The 21,771-nt window shown below is 38.2% G+C and overlaps 1 protein-coding gene across 3 annotated transcripts in view; it reads left to right on the forward strand.

The window, feature by feature from the left end:
• LOC125228852 (proton-coupled amino acid transporter-like protein pathetic) overlaps nt 1-21,771 on the forward strand; it is an 89,335-nt gene that overhangs the window by 66,682 nt on the left and 882 nt on the right. For all 3 annotated transcript variants that reach the window (XM_048133546.1, XM_048133547.1, XM_048133548.1), the window contains exons 5-9: nt 878-999; nt 4,844-4,928; nt 15,120-15,361; nt 17,623-17,835; nt 21,303-21,472. In XM_048133546.1, the coding sequence (XP_047989503.1) occupies nt 878-999; nt 4,844-4,928; nt 15,120-15,361; nt 17,623-17,835; nt 21,303-21,472 (832 nt within the window). The remainder of the gene's footprint in view (nt 1-877; nt 1,000-4,843; nt 4,929-15,119; nt 15,362-17,622; nt 17,836-21,302; nt 21,473-21,771) is intronic.

The following is a 21,771-nucleotide window of genomic DNA, read 5'->3' on the forward strand; positions in this document are numbered from 1 at the left end:
CTAGTTTGAAGCTTTCCCTAAAAATGTTACATGGTTGTAATGACATTCTTATGACTACTTAAATTTGCAAATGAGACTTACCATAGAGGAAATAAGTAAGGGAAGAGTTGTAACTCCATACATCAGTAAATGCGAGTTATTTGTAGTGACATCTATCGTCATTCACTCGTCAATCACGCGCCAACTAGCGTAAATTATCAGTACTGCTACTTGTCAATAGACGTCACGACGAACAAAAAGTCTATTGCTCAACAATTTTTAGCTAATATTACAATAGTATTAATCAGTACTTTGCTTTCAATTACTTCAGCTTATAATATAAGGTGTAAACTGTTTTAATATTACATTTTTGGCAGACGCAATACTGTCGGCACCTAGTGTCGAGTAGCAGTACTGATAATTTACGCTAGTTGGCGCGTGATTGACGAGTGAATGACGATAGATGTCACTACAAATAACTCTCATTTACTGATGTATGGAGTTACAACTCTTCCCTTACTTATTCCTCTATGGACTTACTCACGTAAAATTCTTAACCGAGACCACGGCGACAACGCCGTCCTAAAACGTCAGAGGTTAGTTTAAAAACATAGCTATAATTAAGTCTCGTTTGCAATATTAAGTATTTTTATGAATGATACAATTATAGATGACTAGCTTTTGCCCGCGGCTTCGCTCGCGTTAGAAAGAGACAAAAAGTAGCCCATGTCACTCTCCATCCCTTCAACTATCTTCACCTAAAAAATCACGTCAATTCATCGCTCCGTTTTGCCGTGAAAGACGGACAAACAAACAGACACACACTTTCCCATTTACGAGTATAATATTAGTATGGATGACAAAACACAGTTTTTAAACCCCTAACTTATTGCTACAGGTGAGGACATCACAGCAACTATGCGTGGAACTGAAGAGGCCAGCTCTCGGGTACGCAGACACGTGTGACCTGGTCTTCCAAATGGGCCCCAAGCCTGTGCGGAGATTCGCTACGTTCGCCAGGTAAATGTAACTCAACATACAACAGCTACAGGTGAGGACATCACAGCAACTATGCGTGGAACTGAAGAGGCCAGCTCTCGGGTACGCAGACACGTGTGACCTGGTCTTCCAAATGGGCCCGAAGCCTAAGCGGAGATTCGCTACGTTCGCCAGGTAAATGTAACTCAACATACAACAGCTACAGGTGAGGACATCACAGCAACTTGCGTGGAGCTGAAGAGGGTCGGGTACGCCGACACGTGTGACCTGTGTGCGTAGCCGAATGCCCAAACGCTTCACGATTCGCTCACGATTCGTTCATGATTCGTTCACGATTCGCTCACGATTCGATGGTACAATTCAACAGATACCCCTTATTTTTATTTTCTTTACATGTACAACGTTACAACCTACATTCTGAATATTCTGATACAATTCCCGTTAAGTTTTATAGATTAATAATATCTGAGCAGCATTATTTTCGGGCATACAACTATAATATATAAATAAATAAATATTATATTATAGGACATTCTTACACAGATTAACTGAGTCCTACGGTAAGCTCAAGATGGCTTGTGTATATGTAGGTACAATGAATGTCATTATCCCTGATGTAAGAGAAATGAAATGAAATGAAATTAATTAAAATGAGGTTTCATGGAGGACGTGATCCATTAACTTGCGTCTAATTCTAAACATTTTGTTACTGTTTCGATAATTCTCAGTTTGGTGTCCTTTCATTAGCGCTGCCATTTGGGGCTGACAACAGCAACACCCAATTGCGCAAAATTGATGTTACTTGCGCAGTTTTTTATTAGTTTTAGTACGGCAAGTAAATTATATGTTATTATTCATTATATTTCAACGAACATAACCGTACACTCGATACACGATTTAATGAAATCGGCTCGATAGAAAAAAATTGCAAAGATTGGTCTGGAGTTCGTCATTAAACGGTTCTATATCGTTCAATTATTCACTTAGTAGTCTTTAAATAATATTAAAAGCAACAAAAATATACATATCTAAAACACTAACGAAACATTTTGCACAAATACTGCATCTTTCTATTTTATTTTATTATTTTTCCGTACTTTTCGTACCTAGCCGCCCTCTTTTAGTGACATCGCGCTCTCACTTACTCCCATACGAATAGACAGTGTACGCTACCGTCAAGGCCATTGGGTGTTGTCAGCGTCTTAATGCCGCAGCAGTAATGTCGCAACAGTAGAGCAGCAGCAGTCACAGACCATCTGGCGACCCGCGTCCTACACTTAGTACATAAGCCCCAAATTTATTTAGACCCTTTGTCAAATATACAGAGTTCAAATTAAACGGGCAAATTTTCAAACTCGGTCGTCAGAAGGCTAAAGCCCCATTTAAAATTATTAAATCATATACAGTTAAATAACAATTTATAGCTCTGCTACCCACAGTTAGCAATATAATGAAATACCTACTGCAAGTAATTTCCTGAACATTCTAAATAGCTATAAACCTATCAATACCCGTGTAAAGACATTGTAGCTCTTTCATTGACTATTGTTTCTGTTTAAATATAGATATTAAATATTATTTACAGTACATACGGTATTATTTTATAACCGCACTAGAACGCAAATTAGTACTTTAAATGGTCGTTATGCGACTTAGAAAAAATGTTTAAATGGTAAATTATTATAGCCTTGGACTGGTAGCCTAGCGGTAAGAGCGTGCGACTTCCAATTCGGAGTTCCAGTCGCGGGTTCGAACCCCGGCTCGCACATTGGTGCGAGTTTTTCGGAACTTATGTGCGAAATGTCATTTGATATTTGCCAGTCGCTTTTCGGTGAAGGAAAACATCGTGAGGAAACCGGGCTAATCCCAATAAGGCCTAGTTACCCTTCGGGTTGGAAGGTCAGATGGCAGTCGCTTTCGTAAAACTAGTGCCAAAGCCAAATCTTGGGATTAGTTGTCAAAGTGGACCCCAGGCTCCCATGAGCCGTGGCAATATACTGGGATAACGCAAGGAGGATTATGATGGTGACACTTGAGAATAAATTTAAAAGTGAGTTTATCCATGACAGTGAAATCTTTTCACCATATTGGTCTTACGGTAGATGTCGCCGCCGTCGTTGGCTTGGTTGAAGTTTAGGTGGCTCAGTTGGCAGAACGCTGAAGTATCGACCCAGTGGCCCTGAGTTCAAGTGGCACCATCATCATCCTCCTTGCGTTATCCCAGCATATTGCCACGGCTCATGGGAGCCTGGGGTCCACTTTGACAACTAATCCCAAGATTTGGCGTAGGCAATAGTTTTACGAAAGCTACTACCATATCACCTTCCATCCCGAATGGTAACTAGGCCTTATTGGGATTAGTCCGATTTCCTCACGATGTTTTCCTTCACCGAAAAGCGACTGGCAAACATCAAATGACATTTTGCACATAAGTTCCGAAAAGCTCACTGGTACGAGCCGAGGTTCGAACCCGTGACTGAAAGCCGCACGCTTTTACCGCTAGGCCACCAGCGCTTTTTAGCGTTTTTCTTGTTATTTTCTCTGTACTACAAACATAATAATTATATACTTATTAGAAAAAATATTGATACCTAAAGCCGGTAAAATGGCGGTCAGCATGTTTGCCATCAAGAAGTGTGCAATGTGATCACGAAGTATTGGAACTAGTGATATGTGCAAGTTGCGGAAACTTTCCAAAAAAATCTTGAATTTCTGGAAAAATTCACGAAACTGTCACGAAAAATAAAGGGAATTTAAATTTATGAAATGGAAAGTTTCCATCCAAACAATTGTCCATACAAAGTATAGAAAGTTTCCGAAGTTTTCCTATGTGAAAATTTCAGAATTTTGGAAACTCCGTCGGCACATCAGTAATTGGAACTTACGAGTACACTGGATTGTTTACATTATTTGTATGTAGTTCTGATGACAATACAATAATATGGTACTGTCTAACTGATCTGATGATGGAGCCGGGAGATATAATTTTGACGACCGGTCTGGCTCAGTCGGTAGTGACCCTGCCTACTGAGGCCGCGGTCCTGGGTTCGAATCCCGGTAAGGGCATTTATTTGTGTTATGAGCACAGATATTTGGACGTAGTTACGCAATAACGTTCCAATCCACATGAAATTGTCATTAAGTTTTAGACCTTGTATGAAAAACAAAAGTCTTTCATTTCAATGACAATTTTAGATGGATTGGAACGTTATTGCGTAACTATTTACGTCCATTTGTTCCTGAGTCATGGATGTTTTCTATATATATAAGTATGTATTTATCTATTTAAGTATGTATATCATCGCTTAGCACCCATAGTACAAGCTTTGTTTAGTTTGGGGCTAAGCTGATTTGTGTAAGGTGTCCCCAATATTTATTATTTATTTATTATTAATAACAAACTGGAACTTCATGATGAGACATCCAGCTGTTTTTATATTTCTTAGAAAAGTCTTGTAATGAACTTTGACCACGATTAGGTTTCAAGGTCTGAATGATAAAGTCGGAAGATAGGCACTGGGAGTCCATGATGGAATATCGCATAAGGTACAGCGGGGCAAAGCCTGACTGGGGGACACTTGCAACTGATCCATTTTTTTCATTATTATACTATTATTTAGTTTCAGTTCCACATGTACCACTATCCACAGAACACGCGTGCCATATACTCTAATTAGTAATAAAACACGGAAAAAAAAATGGATAAGAGGCTCCCAGTCGAAATTGTCCCGCTGTAACTTAAGCGTGTTTTTCGAGTGCTTTACAATACAATGCTCTTTATTGCACACCTCACATAGTTTACAAGTAATTCACAAGAAACTGAAACTAACTTTACTTTACTTTTAACTATTTTTTTTATTTACAGAGAAATAGCAGACTGGGCGCTGGCCGTAACTCACATGGGCGCTTGCTGTGTCTACGTCGTGGTCGTGGCAGAATCTTTTAAACAGGTTAGTTATTACGACTATAAAATCGCCAAAGACAGAAAAATCGGGGTAAACGAGAAACGATATCAAAACGATCAGCGCCGGCTGGAGCACTCTATCAGGGTACAGCGCAATGGAGTTATGACGCCTTTTTTTACCAAATTCACAAACGAGGCTTTTTTTGTCGTTTGTCACTTCGGCGTCCCTCCTATGGTATGGCATTCGCTCTACCCTAAATCCGGCCCTGCAAACGAAGTGCAAACAGGGCGAAATAGAAATAAAAAAGAAAAAATGCGGCTGTAGTTGTCGTCACCGTACGGGACAAACGTTAGGAGCATGATGATGACGAGTTATCAGGAAACTAAGGGAAAGAAAATGGTTTCTTTATACCTTTCATATTCATATTCATATTCATATTTCTTTATTGCATCCATGGTGTTATAAGATGTTACAAAGTAGGTGTGCTCATGGACCCTATTAGGGCGTGGCAACATATTTATATGCTATAACTACATTTACATTAAACATTAACACTACACATTTTACTAGGTAAAAACAAAAACTTAAGTATTAACGCTTCATATAAATTTATAAATAAATAAGTTATTTAATTGTCCATGAACTCTTGGAGAGTATATGGGCATTCATTAACAAGATAAGTTTTGAGTTTATTTACAAAGTTAACATATTTGTGTTCATTTTTTATATACTGGGGGATCTGGTTGTATATTCGGATGGACATGGAATAGGGGCCTCTATTGAACATATGAAGATTAGCTGGAACTGCTTGAATAAGTTTATTGCGGATGCGTAAGTTATGATGTTGAGGTTCAGGATTATGAGGGCTGGCAAATAAATTTTCGTGTTTCCGTACAAATTTACAAGTTTCTAAAATATATAGTGATGTTAGGGTGAGTATCTTTAAATTTGGGAAATGTGGCCTACAACTGTCTTCATTATTTAAGTTTGTTAGCACTCGTATGCACCTTTTCTGTAGTAGAAATAAATCATTAGTGTTTACACTATTGCCCCATAAAATTATACCGTATTGCAGCCAAGACTGGGCAAAAGCGTGGTAAGCACTAATAGCGGTTTTTAAGTTAGTGTTTATTAAAATTTGTTTTAGAGCATATGCAAATCTGGATAATTTGATTGAAATTTTATCAATGTGGGTTTTCCAGTTCAGGTTTTCATCAATGTCGAAGCCAAGTAGGGAACAGGCGCTGGTAAGTTTTAAAGGTTGTGATAAGTATGAATAATTTATTTTTAAGGCCAATCTTTGGTGGGGTCTGAATTGAACCAAGTTTGTTTTTTGTAGATTTATGATTAGATTGTGTTCTTCAAGCCAAGGTAAAACTGTATTAAAAATAGTGTCCAAAGTGTTAGTAACTTCAGTGGTGTTCATGCTGGGAAAGATAAATGAAATATCATCTGCGTAGAGTAGGGATTTGATATTAGTATTTGTATTAGTATTTGTATCGAATAATTTTGGTAAATCGTTAATGTATAGTATAAAAAAGATGCAGCCTAGCACACTGCCTTGTGGAATAGAACAAGTTGTGTTTATTGTGGAGGATCTGATTTTAGATAATGTTTTAGTACTGTCATCGTAGAATTCTATTTCGACTATTTGTTGGCGATTCATAAGGTAGGACTTGAACCATTCATGCGCTGTACCGCGAACACCAATTCCATATAGTTTATTAAGGAGTATGTCATGTCGTACTCGATCATACGCTTTGCTCATATCTAGGAGCAAACCGAACGCGTATTTTCTATTGTCGATAAATTTTAACGTTTCTTGAACAAATTTGTAAACAGTTAGTGTAGTGGATCTTTGTTTTCTAAATCCGTGTTGTCGGTCATCAAACACATTAAATTTATCGCAAAAGGAAGTGAGTCTGTTAGCCATAATGGATTCAAATATCTTAGAAAAGGTATTAAGCAAAGCTATAGGTCGGTAGTTTTGGGTATCTGAAGGGTCTCCTTTTTAAATATTGGTTTTATTAGTGAGATTTTAAGGCTCTCTGGAAAAATTCCGAAGGAAAAAGACGGTTTATAAGATCTGTAAGAGGGTATATTAATTCAGTGGCACACAATTTGACAAGCCAAGGAGGAATTTCGTCAATTCCATGACTAGCTTTATTCTTTAACTCTTTAATACATTTAAACATTTCGCAAGGTTCTACTGGCGATAAGAAAAATGTATTGCTAGTGGGGTTGATGACAGGGCGGCCGCGTGGTGTAATGCTGGCGCTGAAGGTACTTCCAACGGATGCAAAAAAGGTATTGAAAGTATTTGTCACTAAATGTGGGTCGTTTATATCACTACCATTTATGTTTAGGCTCGTGTTTTCAGTTTTTTTTGTCTTGATTTTATTTGTTAGTTCACCCACGATTTGCCACACTGTTTTAACCTTGTTATTAGATTTGTTTATTTTATTATAGATGTTTATTTTTTTTGAAAAATATACACAACGTTTAAGAATTCTATCATATATTTTTAAATGTTTTTTTAAAACTGGGTCGTTACTTTGAGTAATTAATATTTTTAGTTGGCGTTTGTGTTCAGATGATACTTTGATTCCGCGAGTTAACCATTGTCTATTTGGTTTAGGTTTTGGTTTCAATAGCTTTTTTGGAATATGTTGTTCGAGAAGATTTTTAATTTCAGTATGGAATCGGTCGAAGTTTTCATTTGTCGTGTTTTGTGGATTAATGATAGATGTGAAATCGGTGTTTTGTAACGCGGTCTTGAAATTATGTATGTTACTTTGATTGTATATTCGGGTCATATATGAGTATTGACTTCGCCCGCACTTTGTTTTATCTATTAAGTTTTGTGAGGTGACTAAAACTCCTTTATGGTCAGAGATTCCAAGCTCAACAACATCAACCTCTATGTTTTTGACGTCAAAGTTTGCGAAGAGGATATCTATACATGTCTTTGAATTCTGAGATATTCTTGTCGGTTCTTTTACGTATTGATGAAAGTTTGCGTTTCTAAAAAGGTTTAATACGTTTCGAGATAGGACTGTTGTTTTTAATACATCGACGTTTAGGTCTCCTCCAATAATCACGTTTTTTTTACTGTACTTTATATTTATGAATTGAAGGAGTTTATCTAATTGTTCAAAAAATATGTCAGGCCTTCGTGAGTTATTTGGCCAATAAATTACGATTAATATTAAATTGGATTTACGAATTTTGACTGCGCAGGTCTCAAAAATGCATTCGACGGATAGTTTATTTATATCAGTTAACTCTAAGTACTCTATTGTATCCTTTAAGAATATGCAAACTCCACCTCCTTCATGGTGTGTTCGGCAGTAGTAACTAGCTAACTCGTATCCTTCTAGTCTTAACAAATCTAACTTAGATGTTGTAATCCAAGTTTCAGAAATACAAAAGGCTTCAATAAAAGGCTTATTATCTATGAGTGACTCAATTTGGTAAGTTTTGTTTCTAAAACTACACATGTTTTGGTATAATATTGCCGATTTTGAAGGTTTAGTGACGAAATGTATTATTGGTGATTGGAGTTGGTGACATCGGATGGTTTCTTAATGTGTCTTGCGTTTTATTTTCGGCGAGGTTCCGTGGTGGCGTATCCGATGTTGACGTTGTTGCGAGCGCAGTCTTGTTTCTGTTTTCATTATCAGGGTACGTTTCTAGGAGGGGTATCTCCTTTCCATTTACAAATAATTTGTTATTGCGTATTATTGCGTTTTGTCCAGATCTTCGCAGTTCTCGTAATTTTTCTTTGAGTAATATTCTTTTTTGAAGGCTGTCACCATCAAGGAATTCAGAAATAAAGAGTCCTGAGTATTTAAAGTATGAGGCGTTTTCTATGATATGTTTTTTCATTCTTTTGCTTAGAAGTTCGAATGCAATGGGGCGTCTGGGGCTTCTACGACCTACTCGCCATATCTCCTCGATTTGCCCCGTTAGATCAATATTGCAGATGTCATAGAATATGTTTAGTATTTTATTTATTAGTACGGGTTCCGTTTCAAATTCGTACTCGTTTAAGCCGTAGAGCACCAACCTTCTTGAGTATTCAGCTTCACTTGGGCTATTGATATTCTGGTTTGGTCTGTCTCTATAATTAGTGGTGTTTTGTTGGTCGATATTACTCGAAGGTACTATTTGTTCTGGTCCTGAGCATTTAAATTTCTCTTCCAATAATTTTGTTTGATATTTTAAGGCCGCCACTTCATGTTCAAGAGTTATAATTTTTCTGTTAGCTTCCTTAATATTATCTGAATTGGACTTTGTTACTGTTGTAATATGACTTGTTTGCGTTTTTGCTGCATCAACTGTTTGTTTTAGTCTATTCACGTCCGTGTTTAGATTAGCGTATTTTAGAAAGAGCTCAGATATATTTGTTTCGATTCTGTCAGCCAGGTTGGTGAGTCGTTCTTCTTGTTGTTTGAGCTGTTCTGTGATTTGGCATCTGAAGCCTCTGAGTTCAGTAAGTATGATATCCGAAATAACTTCCTGGTTTTTTTCCAGATTTAGGTCTGGATCTTTACGAGATTCAATTAATAAACTGTCGTCGAGGCTATCTAACGTGTGACCTTTTTTCGGATGGTGACGTTGGAGTCATCTGAGTCTAATTCTATGTCTGCAGGTTGATGGCAGTCGCTAACTAATGCGTAGTTTTGCAATAGATTTTTTATAGGGGTGCTGGTGTTACCTTTCTTTGGAGCGTTGCATCTGCATAGTTGGCAGGTCCAGCTTTCTTTTCTTTCTAGAGACATAAGATCGAATCTCCCAGGGTATACGTTCGCACATGCAAGGTCGTAGGTACGCGCGCATGCACAGCAGGTCAGGCGATCCCTCCTGGGTAGTTGCTGGTAGCATCCCGCGCATATATCAACCGAGGTGCTCGCTACTTCATCGGTATGCAGGTTTGGGGGTTTAGCGGAGTCTTGTTTTGATTTTGACATGTTGACAGGAAAATTTTACTTGTATATTTAGGGCTGTTTGTAGCTATTTATGTAGACAAAAACGTTAGTGTACGTCCCAGATGTTATATTGTTAGTTTTCGTAACGTTCTAAATATTATTTGGCTATTTGTATAATAAAATATTTATTATTTATAAGAACTGTTTTTAGTAGAAACCTGTTTTTAACCTTAGTAGAAAGAAAAAACTAGGTCAATGAAATTGAAACTTATTGGTTATTGCAAGGACCATATAACACGGGACTGACTGACAAAGCCCATACAAAAAAGCGTACCCCTGAAATGTATGGGTCTTTTAGGCTTAAAACTAGATGGCGCTGTTTCGCAGCCTGGAAGTGGCCAAATTCATATTTTCCGCAAATATTTTTGCGTGTTTTTATCTTTTATAAGAATAAATGGCATGCTTTTTATTTTAATACCATGAGATCACGTCAATACACATTTTGAAAAAAATAAATTTGTAGGCATCATCAGTGTAGTTATAATAGTATTTAATAGGTGGCGCTAAAAAAATGAGGTACGATTCTTAGTATGGAGACTGTAAATCCATACTAAATAATATTACAATTGGGAAAGTGTGTGTGTCTGTTTGTTTGTCCGTCTTTCACGGCAAAACGGAGCGACGAATTGATGTGATTTTTTAAGTGGAGATAGTTGAAGGAATGGAGAGTGACATAGGCTACTTTTTGTCTCTTTCTAACGCGAGCGAAGCTGCGGGAAACAGCTAGTCCTATATAAATCACCCTTGCTTATTGTTATAGGGTATTACCTGCAAGTGTTAACTGTACACAAACCACATCGAGGATATTTAGACAATAGTCTGTCTAGATACGTGGAACAATACACCAACATTTTGAACTTTAGCCACTATTTACTAGCCACTTTAGCTCTATTCCACGTCGTTGTTATTCAAACTAGAATATCTTCCTTATGAAGAAAGTTGTTTCCATTGGAGCGAGATTCTAGTTTCCGGAATAAACTGATTTCATTAATTCATTTCAAATTGCTAGTTTAAACTTTTATTCGTGCCAATGCCAACTCTTATGAATTGACTTATTTATGACCACCTATCGGAGTGGAAACTATATATGTAGGTACCTATGTAAGGCCCGCTGTACGCCCAATATATGAGTAATGAGTATGTTGTTGTTGTTGCTCAATGTCCTAGGGCACTCCATAGGTGTATAGGGCATCCACAAGATCCTTCCACGCGTTTTTAACCGACTTCAAAAAAAGGAGGAGGTTCTCAATTCGACTGAATGTTTTTAGGGTTCCGTACCAAAAAGGTACAACCAGGAACCCTTATGGTGCGACTCTGTCCGTCTGTCTGTCCGTCTGTCACATTCCTAAATATCTCGAGAACTACTAATGCTATCAACTTGAATTTTTTTTTTTTTTTTTATTTATTACAATAACATTGTACATAAAACTTACAGACTACAGCCCAACACGTAATATGTACATATAAAAGCACATCTATAATAAGAACTTAATTAACTAAGTTTTATTTATTAGGCAAGCCACACAATTGCCGGCTTGTAACTTCTGTGAATTCAGTCAGTGTACATGTAAATAAATCTATTTTGGTGGACACTTCATTAAGTATTGATATTGCCCTGACAGTAGGAGCGTTGGCTAGTAAGTTGGCTAGTAAGTTGGAATAGTTGTGAACATTGTAAACCTCTACAAATAGAAAGTGTAATTTTTTTAAATATATATTGATTTTAATTGTAGAAAGTGGCCAAAATGAAAGGGGGGCAAACTGTAAATTTCAAGTTACTAGGTCAAGTGGGGTATCGTTGGAAAGAGCTCAAATTGAACGTAAATAAGCTATTTTTTATAATTTTTTTGTTGTGGAAAAAAAAAGAATTTCGAAGGAAAATGTAAAAAAAAATACCGTTCCCCCCTTATCTCCGAAGTTTACCAACGAAAAATTATGAAAATTTTAGTAAACATTGTTTTTATGCTAAATATTACAGGAAAAATATAATCGTGTTTGTATTTTGAATCCTTTTTTTAATTCACAAAAAACTTTTCAGATTTTTACTTTCAATTTACCCACCCTTGCGTATGTTACGTAAACCATCTTCTGTCCAATAAAGTAAAAACTGTTTAAATCGGTTAACATTATAAAGAATTATCCCTGAAAAACCAGGTCGCGCAAATTAGTTAGCAAATTGACCGGGAGATGGGGCTATACACAATAATACTCATTAGTGCCTATACTTTTGTCTTCTAGTCAAGTCATTAGAGTTATATGAAAATATGAGATTATTTTTACTAGGTAGTTTGAAAGAAAGTTTGTACGGAACCCTCGGTGGGCGAGTCCGACTCGCACTTGGCCGGTTTTTTATTTATCTTGAGTTACCGCCTTGGCCTCGTTCCAACTCAGTCCGAACTCCCGCAAACTCGTTATCTACGCTCCGCAATATCCGTAATATCAGTATGCACTCAGCAAAATCGGGAGTAAAACTTAGAAGTGAGCATTATTTTCATAAGGTCAGTGCGGGCAAGACCGGCATAGTTTATTTGAAATAAAGTTTGAGTGGATAAAACTCTATAATTAATGCAGTCCGGCGTAATGCGCATGGTCATATGGGATAGCAAATATTATATTTTACAAAGCTTTTACAGTATTTTGGTGAAATAGGGTACTTTTAAGTGATAAAAATCACATTTTTTAAGGCTCGGCGGGTTGACCGTTCTCCCGCGATGAGCACGGAAAGACCGTCTAGTGCTTGTTGTCGCGTAATTTCATATGAGACTAGGTTCCAAAATCATGATCATTGTTATTTTACGTAATAACGGGGCAGAATGTGCTAGATAATTATTAAAATAACGTTGAAATTTTGAACATATAAGCATTTTTCTATTTATAAGGCAAGACCGGCATATGTCCCGTAGATGGGGTTCATAACCTTTTCTTTTCAGGTCCAGATATTGCATAATACTGTTTTTCCAACGAACACCTGCGAATACAATTTAGTCACGATATTACAGGCTCATATAAATCTAACTACTTATCTGTTTTTGAAACTATGTTATTAAGAAAACGTAATAGGATATCAAGATACGTGAATTAGTTTGGTAACATTTCTTAGCAATGCTTGGTTTTGCTATAGTCACTACAGTATGAATGTTCGCGTTATTTTTTTTTCATCATACTCGCACACTAAATATGATTTTGCACGCAGGCGGAGCGTGAGTTATAGAAAAATCGCTCTCCCAAGGGAGTTATGAAATTTCTAGTACCGTATTCAATTTTTTTTTTTATCTTTTTACATAATTTTATATTGCAAGTGTGATGAAAAACATTGTGTGTAACTCGGGGAGTATGAATATTACAAACTCGAGTCTTTAAATCGCTCTGGCATGCCGTCGCGATTTAACTTACTCTCGTTAATAATATTCAAGTTCCTTCTCTTGATACACAATGTACTATTAAATGCTAAATAAAAAAATACTACCCACTATCTATCCATTACATCCTTTGTTAAAATACGTCAAATTGGCATTGTTAATACCAAGTTATTTTTTTTTTTACAAGGGCGTTTTAAAGTCGTTATTTAATCGCAAGTAGGCTTAGTTCTGTTCACGTTCACCACTTATAATTCTTCACAACTATGTTATTTTTATTTAATATTTTCGAATGATATTAGTAACACCATACGAATACGAATTACCAAAACTGTATTTCGAAGTTAAAATCAAAAACGGTACAATTATCATAAGCCAAAAACGTACTTATATATTGATATTGTTTACACTCGACTTATTTCCAATAAAGCCTAAAAAAGGTTGGCAACTCCTTGTTTATCGTATGCCGGTCTTGCCTTTCTCTTTTATGCCGGACTTTCTGAGTAGGCACAATTTCTAAGTTACATATTTCAGAACATAAAACAAGAAATTTAACGCGTTTTGAGTAGATTAATAGTACCTAGTCAGAAAGAACGGTTATTAAATGACTACGTTACATATATGATATACAAATATTCCGACTGCTTCTATTTTATTTTAATTTTTTGCGGAACCATGTTGAACTCGATGCTCGAGTTCGAAACACGAATCAAGTTTATTGTTAACTAGTGTTCGTCCTAGGGATATGTATTGAAGACCAATGGCTTAAGGATGAAAAACTGATATACCGTCGGAGGTGTGAGAGGCGTAGATATATAAACAAAAAAGTTATAGTCAATAGACGGTCTTTCCGGGTAGACGGTCTTCACCACACTGATCTTATATCTATTCTCTTTATTTCTTTTAAATCTTAGGCAAGGCTATTTATAATACGAATATAAAAGTAAAATACAAAACCACTTACAAAACAATAAAAAAATATAAACATATTATAAAAAACCTAACCTAGGGTGCCGCCAGCAGCGGGGCAGGGCCCAAGCTGCCGGTGGTTACTGTGGTTAGGGCTGCAGAGAGAGGAACCGTCGGACTATCCGCGCCGTGTCCAAGATCACCGCCTTCTGCATCTGACCCTTGATCCAACCACCTAGCGAGAGTCTCTCGAGATGTTGGTCGAGACTCTTCGCTATGAGACCGTTCGCTGAAACGACTGTCGGGACAATAATCGTCGAATCAACATCCCACATGGCGGTGATCTCGTAAGCCAAGTCTAGGTACTTACTGGATTTGTCCTTCTCGGCTTTCACGAGATACATCTATTATTATTACTTCGGCTATTGGTACCGCGGTGCAACCAATTTAAAACAATGTCCGGCGTCTGCTATTTTTACACGTTTTTTGACGACTGCGATGTATGAAGTTAGACCGAGTTTACTTAAATTAAAATAAAACCATGTGCACTAAATATTCTAGCCTTTTATTTATTGGAAAAGTTGGAGCCTATGTGGAAATTGAGTAAGGGGTTGCTGGGAGGATCCTCTCCAGCAACCCCAACTTCATTTAGCTTTTACTCCTAAACTAAAGGGGTACAAATTATTTCCAGGAAGTACAAATTCAGCACCTATTGTGCACTAAATCCTCGTATAATAATTAAACCCAAAACGCAAAGTGGGGTTGCTGGAGAGCATCACATAAGAAGGGGCTGAAAGAAATCCAAATCGTGACAATGCAGTGACAGGTCGCCAGCCTCTCGCCTACGCCACAATTTAACCCATATCCCACAGTCGACTTCTACCTTCTACGACACCCACGGGAAAAAAGAGGGTGGTGAAATTCTTAACCCGTCACCACACGGGGCTCTCTAGAAGTGACATTATCATTTATATTTCCAGGTGTCAGATGAATACGGTGGGCCATCATGGTCGGTGACCGTCTACTGCGCGCTGACTCTAGTGGTCCTTGTACCACTCACCCAAATCAACAAACTGAAGTACCTCGTCCCGTTCTCGGCCCTCGCCAACTTCGTGTGGGCCGCGGCTATTGGCATCTCTGTGTATTACTGCTTGAGAGACCCCCCGAAACTGTCGGAGAGAAAATTGGCTGCCCCTATTACAGGGCTGCCTAACTTTATAAGGTGAGATCATTTTACGTTAGACATTTCAACTGTGTGGGTTCCAGCCTCATATCTGGGGGACATTTGGATCATAATTTTCTGTGGGCAGCGGCCATTGACATCTCTGTGTATTATTGCTTGAGAGACTCCCTAAAACTGTCGGAGAGAAAATTGGCTGCCCTTATTACAGGGCTGCCTAACTTTATAAGGTGAGATCATTTTACCTTAGACAACTCAACTGTGTGGGTTCCAGCCTCATATCGAAGGGACATTTGGATCATAATTTGATGTGTGCAGCGGCCATTGGCATCTCTATTTATTACTGCTTGAGAGACCCCCCGAAACTGTCGGGGAGAACTGTCGGAGAGAAAATTAGCTGCCCCTATTACAGGGCTGCCTAACTTTATAAGGTGAGATCATTTTTACGTTAGACATTTCAACTGTGTGGGTTCCAGTCGCATATCTGGGGGACATTTCGATCATAATTTGCTGTGGACAGCGGCCATTGACATCTCTGTGTATTACTGCTTGAGAGACCCCCCGAAACTGTCGGAGAGAAAATTGGCTGCCCCTATTACAGGGCTGCCTAACTTTATAAGGTGAGAGCATTTTACTTTAGACAACTCAACTGTGTGGGTTCCAGCCTCATATGTGGGAGACATATGGATCACGACTTGGTCTGGGCGGCCACCTCTGTGTACTACTTGTCTGAAGGTGAGGGTTACCTAACTTTATAAGGTAAGACCATTTTACGATAAACGCCTTCACTGTGTGGGGGGTCCAGAACCATATGACCATAATTTATATGATCAGAACTTGGTCGGGTCCGTGGCTCTCGGCATCTCTGTGTAAGCTTGCGGGACCCACCGGAGCTAGGCGGACCAGCTAATTTTATAAGGTGAGATAATATCGAAACTTTATAAAATTAGATTTTATTCTCTTTGGGTCTCAACAACTCTACAGATGATTTAATTTGAGCAATAAATATAAATTTAATACTAACTTGACCCCTTAAGTTCGCAAAAGTAACCTTACTTCATAGATAATTATGAAAATATACGAAACAGAGGTATTATTCTTCCCATTTTAGACCATTTCAAAAACAATCTGAAAATATATAATCTATACAACATAACAAAAACCGGCCAAGAGCGTGTCGCGCCACGCTCAGTGTAGGGTTCCGTAGTTTTCCGTATTTTTCTCAAAAACTACTGAACCTATCAAGTTCAAAACAATTTTCCTAGAAAGTCTTTATAAAGTTCTACTTTTGTGATTTTTTTCATATTTTTTAAACATATGGTTCAAAAGTTAGAGGGGGGGGGACGCACTTTTTTATCCTTTAGGAGCGATTATTTCCGAAAATATTAATATTATCAAAAAACGATCTTAGTAAACCCTTATTCATTTTTAAATAACTATCCAACAATATATCACACGTTGGGGTTGGAATGAAAAAAAATTTCAGCCCCCACTTTACATGTAGGGGGGGTACCCTAATAAAACATTTTTTTCCAGTTTTTATTTTTGCACTTTGTCGGCGTGATTGATGTACATATTGGTACCAAATTTCAGCTTTCTAGTTCTAACGGTTACTGAGATTATCCGCGGACGGACGGACGGACAGACAGACATGGCGAAACTATAAGGGTTCCTAGTTGACTACGGAACCCTAAAAAGAAGTATTATTTTACAGCAGTTAGTAACACCGTTACCTACTTAAAGGTTACAAACTCGAGAGAAAGAAGAAAACAATAGAAACATATTTGAACACTATAAATAACATTCTAGCTTTTTCCAATACTTTGAACTACTTATAGTACTTATTTAACTTTTATTTTACCTTTGTGGGTGACACATTGAGGTCGCCGTTTGCCAATAACCTTCTTTCAGTCCCTCTGGCATAGTTTTGGATATCTTCGAAACAGCGACTGTTGATCTAACTATACATGTATTTTTCATAAGAATCACATTTTTTTTGTAAGGTAGATATTGTATGTTTTTCCTGCTCGACGAGCCCTTTCGATCTAGGATAAAAAACAAAAGACAAAAAAATGGTCTCAAAATTGTATTTGTATTATTTTGCATAGCTTACTTTCCACTTTGCAACTGCTGCACAAAGTGTTTGAAAAATGGTAACAAAGCGGAAATATTAAATTTGGGACGCTTTTTTCCCTTAGCAAGATCGAAAGGGCTCGTGATTCTGAGTAGCAAAAACATAAAATTTTCCAATTTTAGAAAAAAAAGTTTTTGAATCTTTTCTCAATTGTTTTTTTGTTACACAGCACAAGTTTATTCGCAATGGAAGGCATCGGCGTGGTGATGCCAGTGGAGAACGAGATGGTGAAGCCAACCCAGTTCCTGGGCTGCCCCGGGGTCCTGAACGTCGCCATGGTAACGGTGTCCATACTGTACGGCTGCGTGGGATTCGCGGGCTACGTGCAGTATGGGGAGGGTGTGCGGGGCAGCCTCACGCTCAACCTGCCGCAGGACGAACTGTAAGTACACGCCATACAGACATACTAGTACATACAGACAGACATACAGACAAACAGACATGAATACATACAGAGAGATAGACAGGCAGACAGGCAGACAGACAGATAGACAGACAGACATACATACAGAGAGACAGACAGACAGACAGCTAGGCAGAGTCAGATAGATAGACGTATAGAGAGACAGACAGGCAGACAGATAGACAGACATACATACAGGGAGACTGTACGGCTGCGTGGGATTTGCCGGTTATGTTCAGTATGGAGAGGGTGTGCGGGGCAGCCTCACGCTCAACCTGCCGAAGGACGAACTGTAAGAAGAATAGAATATAAATATTTCTATTCGTGAGCACTTAACAACGATTACAATATAATATACACAAAAATTGAGGACACACAAACAAGTAATCAATAAACATAACATCCACACAAAAGGAAAGACTAACAGAGAGAAGTGCCACGAAATGGTCATGCCATTTAAAGCGACAAGGTACAGAAATCATAACTTATTTATGCCGGTGACTGTACGTAGCCGAATGGTACAAGATCTTCCGATGAGGCCATCCGGTGAAACAATCACGGGTAACAATTCATCAATTAAATAGGCCAGGCCCTTCTTACATGTTGGAGATGCGGGCTACTTCCTATCAATAATAGGTACCTAAAACCCGAAATACTGGTGGAAACTTGCTCGTTTCTTACAGTACCCTACTCTCTTTACAATACAGCAACCCGCCTCGGTTTTCCAAAAAGAACCCAAATATTTTCTCAAAATTCACTCTATTGAGGTTTCAGTTTGTCGCGAACAAACAAATATACAAACAGTAGACAGACATACAAACAGATACACAGACAGAAAGTTGCTGCGACTACTATAATATACTATACACACATCTTACAGTGTACACAGATTAATACAATACAACGATATGCAATAAATACAACGGTTATAGGCTACTCGACTCATATCGAATTGGGCACGATAAATGATTGTCTTCTGTAGTATTTGACATAAAAAACATTTTTTTATAATATCTATAATTGGGTATTAAAAGTGTATGATGACTGAGTATTTTCGATTAAAAATAAGTGTAATTTTTTTATTTATTTATGCCACCGAAAACACTGTCAGTGAATGTAGTGACGTCATCGAATTCGAACTTACTCCCGTGTCAAAACAATCACTGACATAATTAACTTTATGCCTCATACCTGCTCATACTCAAATGTCAGAAAATGTTGTTTTCGAATAGAATGACGTGATGCACAGATAATCTATAGATTAACATGACTGTGTTATTTTCGCCTGATTACCTACGTAAAAGTATACTTTAAAAGTATTTTTGCTGTTTTTAGGTCATAATAAAATATAGTAATATTGTATTTCGGTTAATTGGACAGTACATACATACATACATACAATCACGCCTGTATCCCATAAAGGGGTAGGCAGAGCACATGAAACTACTAAAGCTTCAGTGCCACTCTTGGCAAAAAAGGAGTCGAAAGGAAACGAAACTGTGACATTGCAGTGACAGGTTGCCAGCCTCTCGCCTACGCCACAATTTAACCCAAATCCCATAGTCGCCTTCTACGACACCCACGGGAAGAAAAGGGGTGGTGAAATTCTTAACCCGTCACCACACAGGCAAATTGGACAGTACTTAATCATAAATAATAAATATAGCATACCTATAGGGAATTGATTTCAAATGTCCAACTAAATGTTAGCCCGAGCGAGTCAGTGTTAATGAACGTACCTTCAGTTAAAGCATTGTGTCGACAGAAGCCAAGCGTACTCTACCGTGAGGGGTAACCACTTCAAACAACTTGTGTGCAATTAACGAAGTTCGGGCACCGTCGAGATGGCACTCGCTTGCAGAGAACGAGTTTTTGTGTCACAGGATCAAGTTAACGTATTTAAATACTACGAGCTCCGCAGATACTTAAACAAACACAATTTTAACGAAGCGAAGACTCAGGGTCGGTTCATGCGCGGATCCAAGAGGGGGGGGGGGGTCATGGGGGTTGCAATAGACTATCTCTTAGTCAACGTTTTGAAACTATTCCAAACTAAAAGTTAACAAGCTAAACGAAACTAAACCAAAATTAAAACTAAATTAATAATTAAGTTCCGTTCCGGCTATCACCTGATCCAAAGGTGCCAAAAATGCTAGCAGCATTGCCGCGTTGCACAGCCAGCGAAATTTGTTGGACCAGATAAGAGCCGGAACGATCCAAGATGGCGCCTGTAATGTATGGTACATCGGTCCTACATCCGATATCGGATCGGATAATGTGAAAACGCACTTAGACGCCAATGAAGTGATGATGAAGAGGTGACGAGTAAGGGCCACTTGCACCAACGAAAATGGAGGGTTAACCCGCCATTTTATATGGAATTTGACAGATGACAGCCCACTAACCGTGAGTTAAGTGGTTGGTGCAAGTGGGCCTAAGAGTAACTAATGCTGTATGTCAACATTTGCCCAATTAAATATGTATCTAAGCCCCACTTGCACCAACAACTTAACTCAGGGTTAGTGGGCTGTCATCTGTCAAATTCCATATAAAATGGTGGGTTAACTCTCGGGTTAACCCTCCATTTTCGTTGGTGCAAGTGGCCCTAAATTATATTAATATTCCAGTTATCCGTACGTACAACAAAGCCTTTATACCATTATTTGTTTCAGCTGTGGTTAACGCATATATGTATATTATGTCGTGAAAATTAATTATTTCACAGTGCAGCATACATAAATAATATAAATATCCAATTTCCAATGCTGCATAAATTAAAAACTGACTTCCATTAGCCCAAAATAATCTGCACTTACGTAACATACGAAATCCTACTAGTTGGAAATGAAAGTAAATCTCACAGTAAATAATGTTACTCGTAATACTGAATTACAATTCAATTAATAGTTATTTGTTATGTACAAGGGGGCAAAGTTGTATTTTAACGCCGAGTGTGGAACACACGAGAAGTAAAATACATTTGCACCCGAGTGTAACACAAAACTTTTCCCCTCGCTATAGCGAGGAAACTACAACGCAAAAAGTGCGTTTATCACTGCTTCCAGTAGTTCCACAGGTAGTAAATCATCTTTATTACTAGATTCACCTGCTTTTATGAATTTTAAAGCAGTTAATTTGACTTTATTCAAGGTCAAATAACTTTACCCACTAGTGGATAAAATGCGTTTTTACCCGCTGGTATTAAAGGACAAAACACGTGTTTCCGAGCTAGTGAGGGGAAAATGTATTTTACTTCTCGTGTGTTGAAAAACTCGCCAAGTTCAGGATTCTATTTTCAAACTTTCAACTTTTCGACTATAGAATCCTTTCACTTGCTCGTTTTTCAATTCCACACTTGGCGTTAAAATACAACTTTGGCCCCTTGTATAACAAATAACAATTTTTTTCTCGTACTCGTAATTCAGTCTCAATTAAATTTGTTTCAGCCTAGCTCAATTGGCTAAGATCCTAGTGGCATGTGTGATGCTGCTGACCTTCGCCCTGATCTTCTACGTGCCGTTCGACGTAGTGTGGCGACGCGTGGAGCCCAGAGTGCCGGCGCGCGCGCACCGGTGGGCGATCGCTGGGATCCGGCTCGTTGGAACCTTGTTAATAGGTAATAGTTCTAACATATGGCCGTGCGAGGCCGCACCAAGGTCATCCACATACTATCCTGCAAGTGGGAGCGAGAAAGGGTTTTTATTTTTATTTTTTTACATGGGCTTACTCTTGACGACAGACTAGGCAAAGGCAAAGACGTGGCCTACGATGGAGTGAGCTTGCCCAGAAGATACCTGTTCACCCTTGATTTGAAGGTTGCCGGATTATATGAGCTCGGAAATATAGCCGCCGACAAGGAATTCCACTCCTTGGCAGTGTTATTTCTTTTCTCACTCTCACTTACGTGAAAAAACT

The sequence above is a fragment of the Leguminivora glycinivorella genome, chromosome 8 (assembly GCF_023078275.1).
Source record: "Leguminivora glycinivorella isolate SPB_JAAS2020 chromosome 8, LegGlyc_1.1, whole genome shotgun sequence".
Classification (NCBI taxonomy): Eukaryota; Metazoa; Arthropoda; class Insecta; order Lepidoptera; family Tortricidae; genus Leguminivora; species Leguminivora glycinivorella.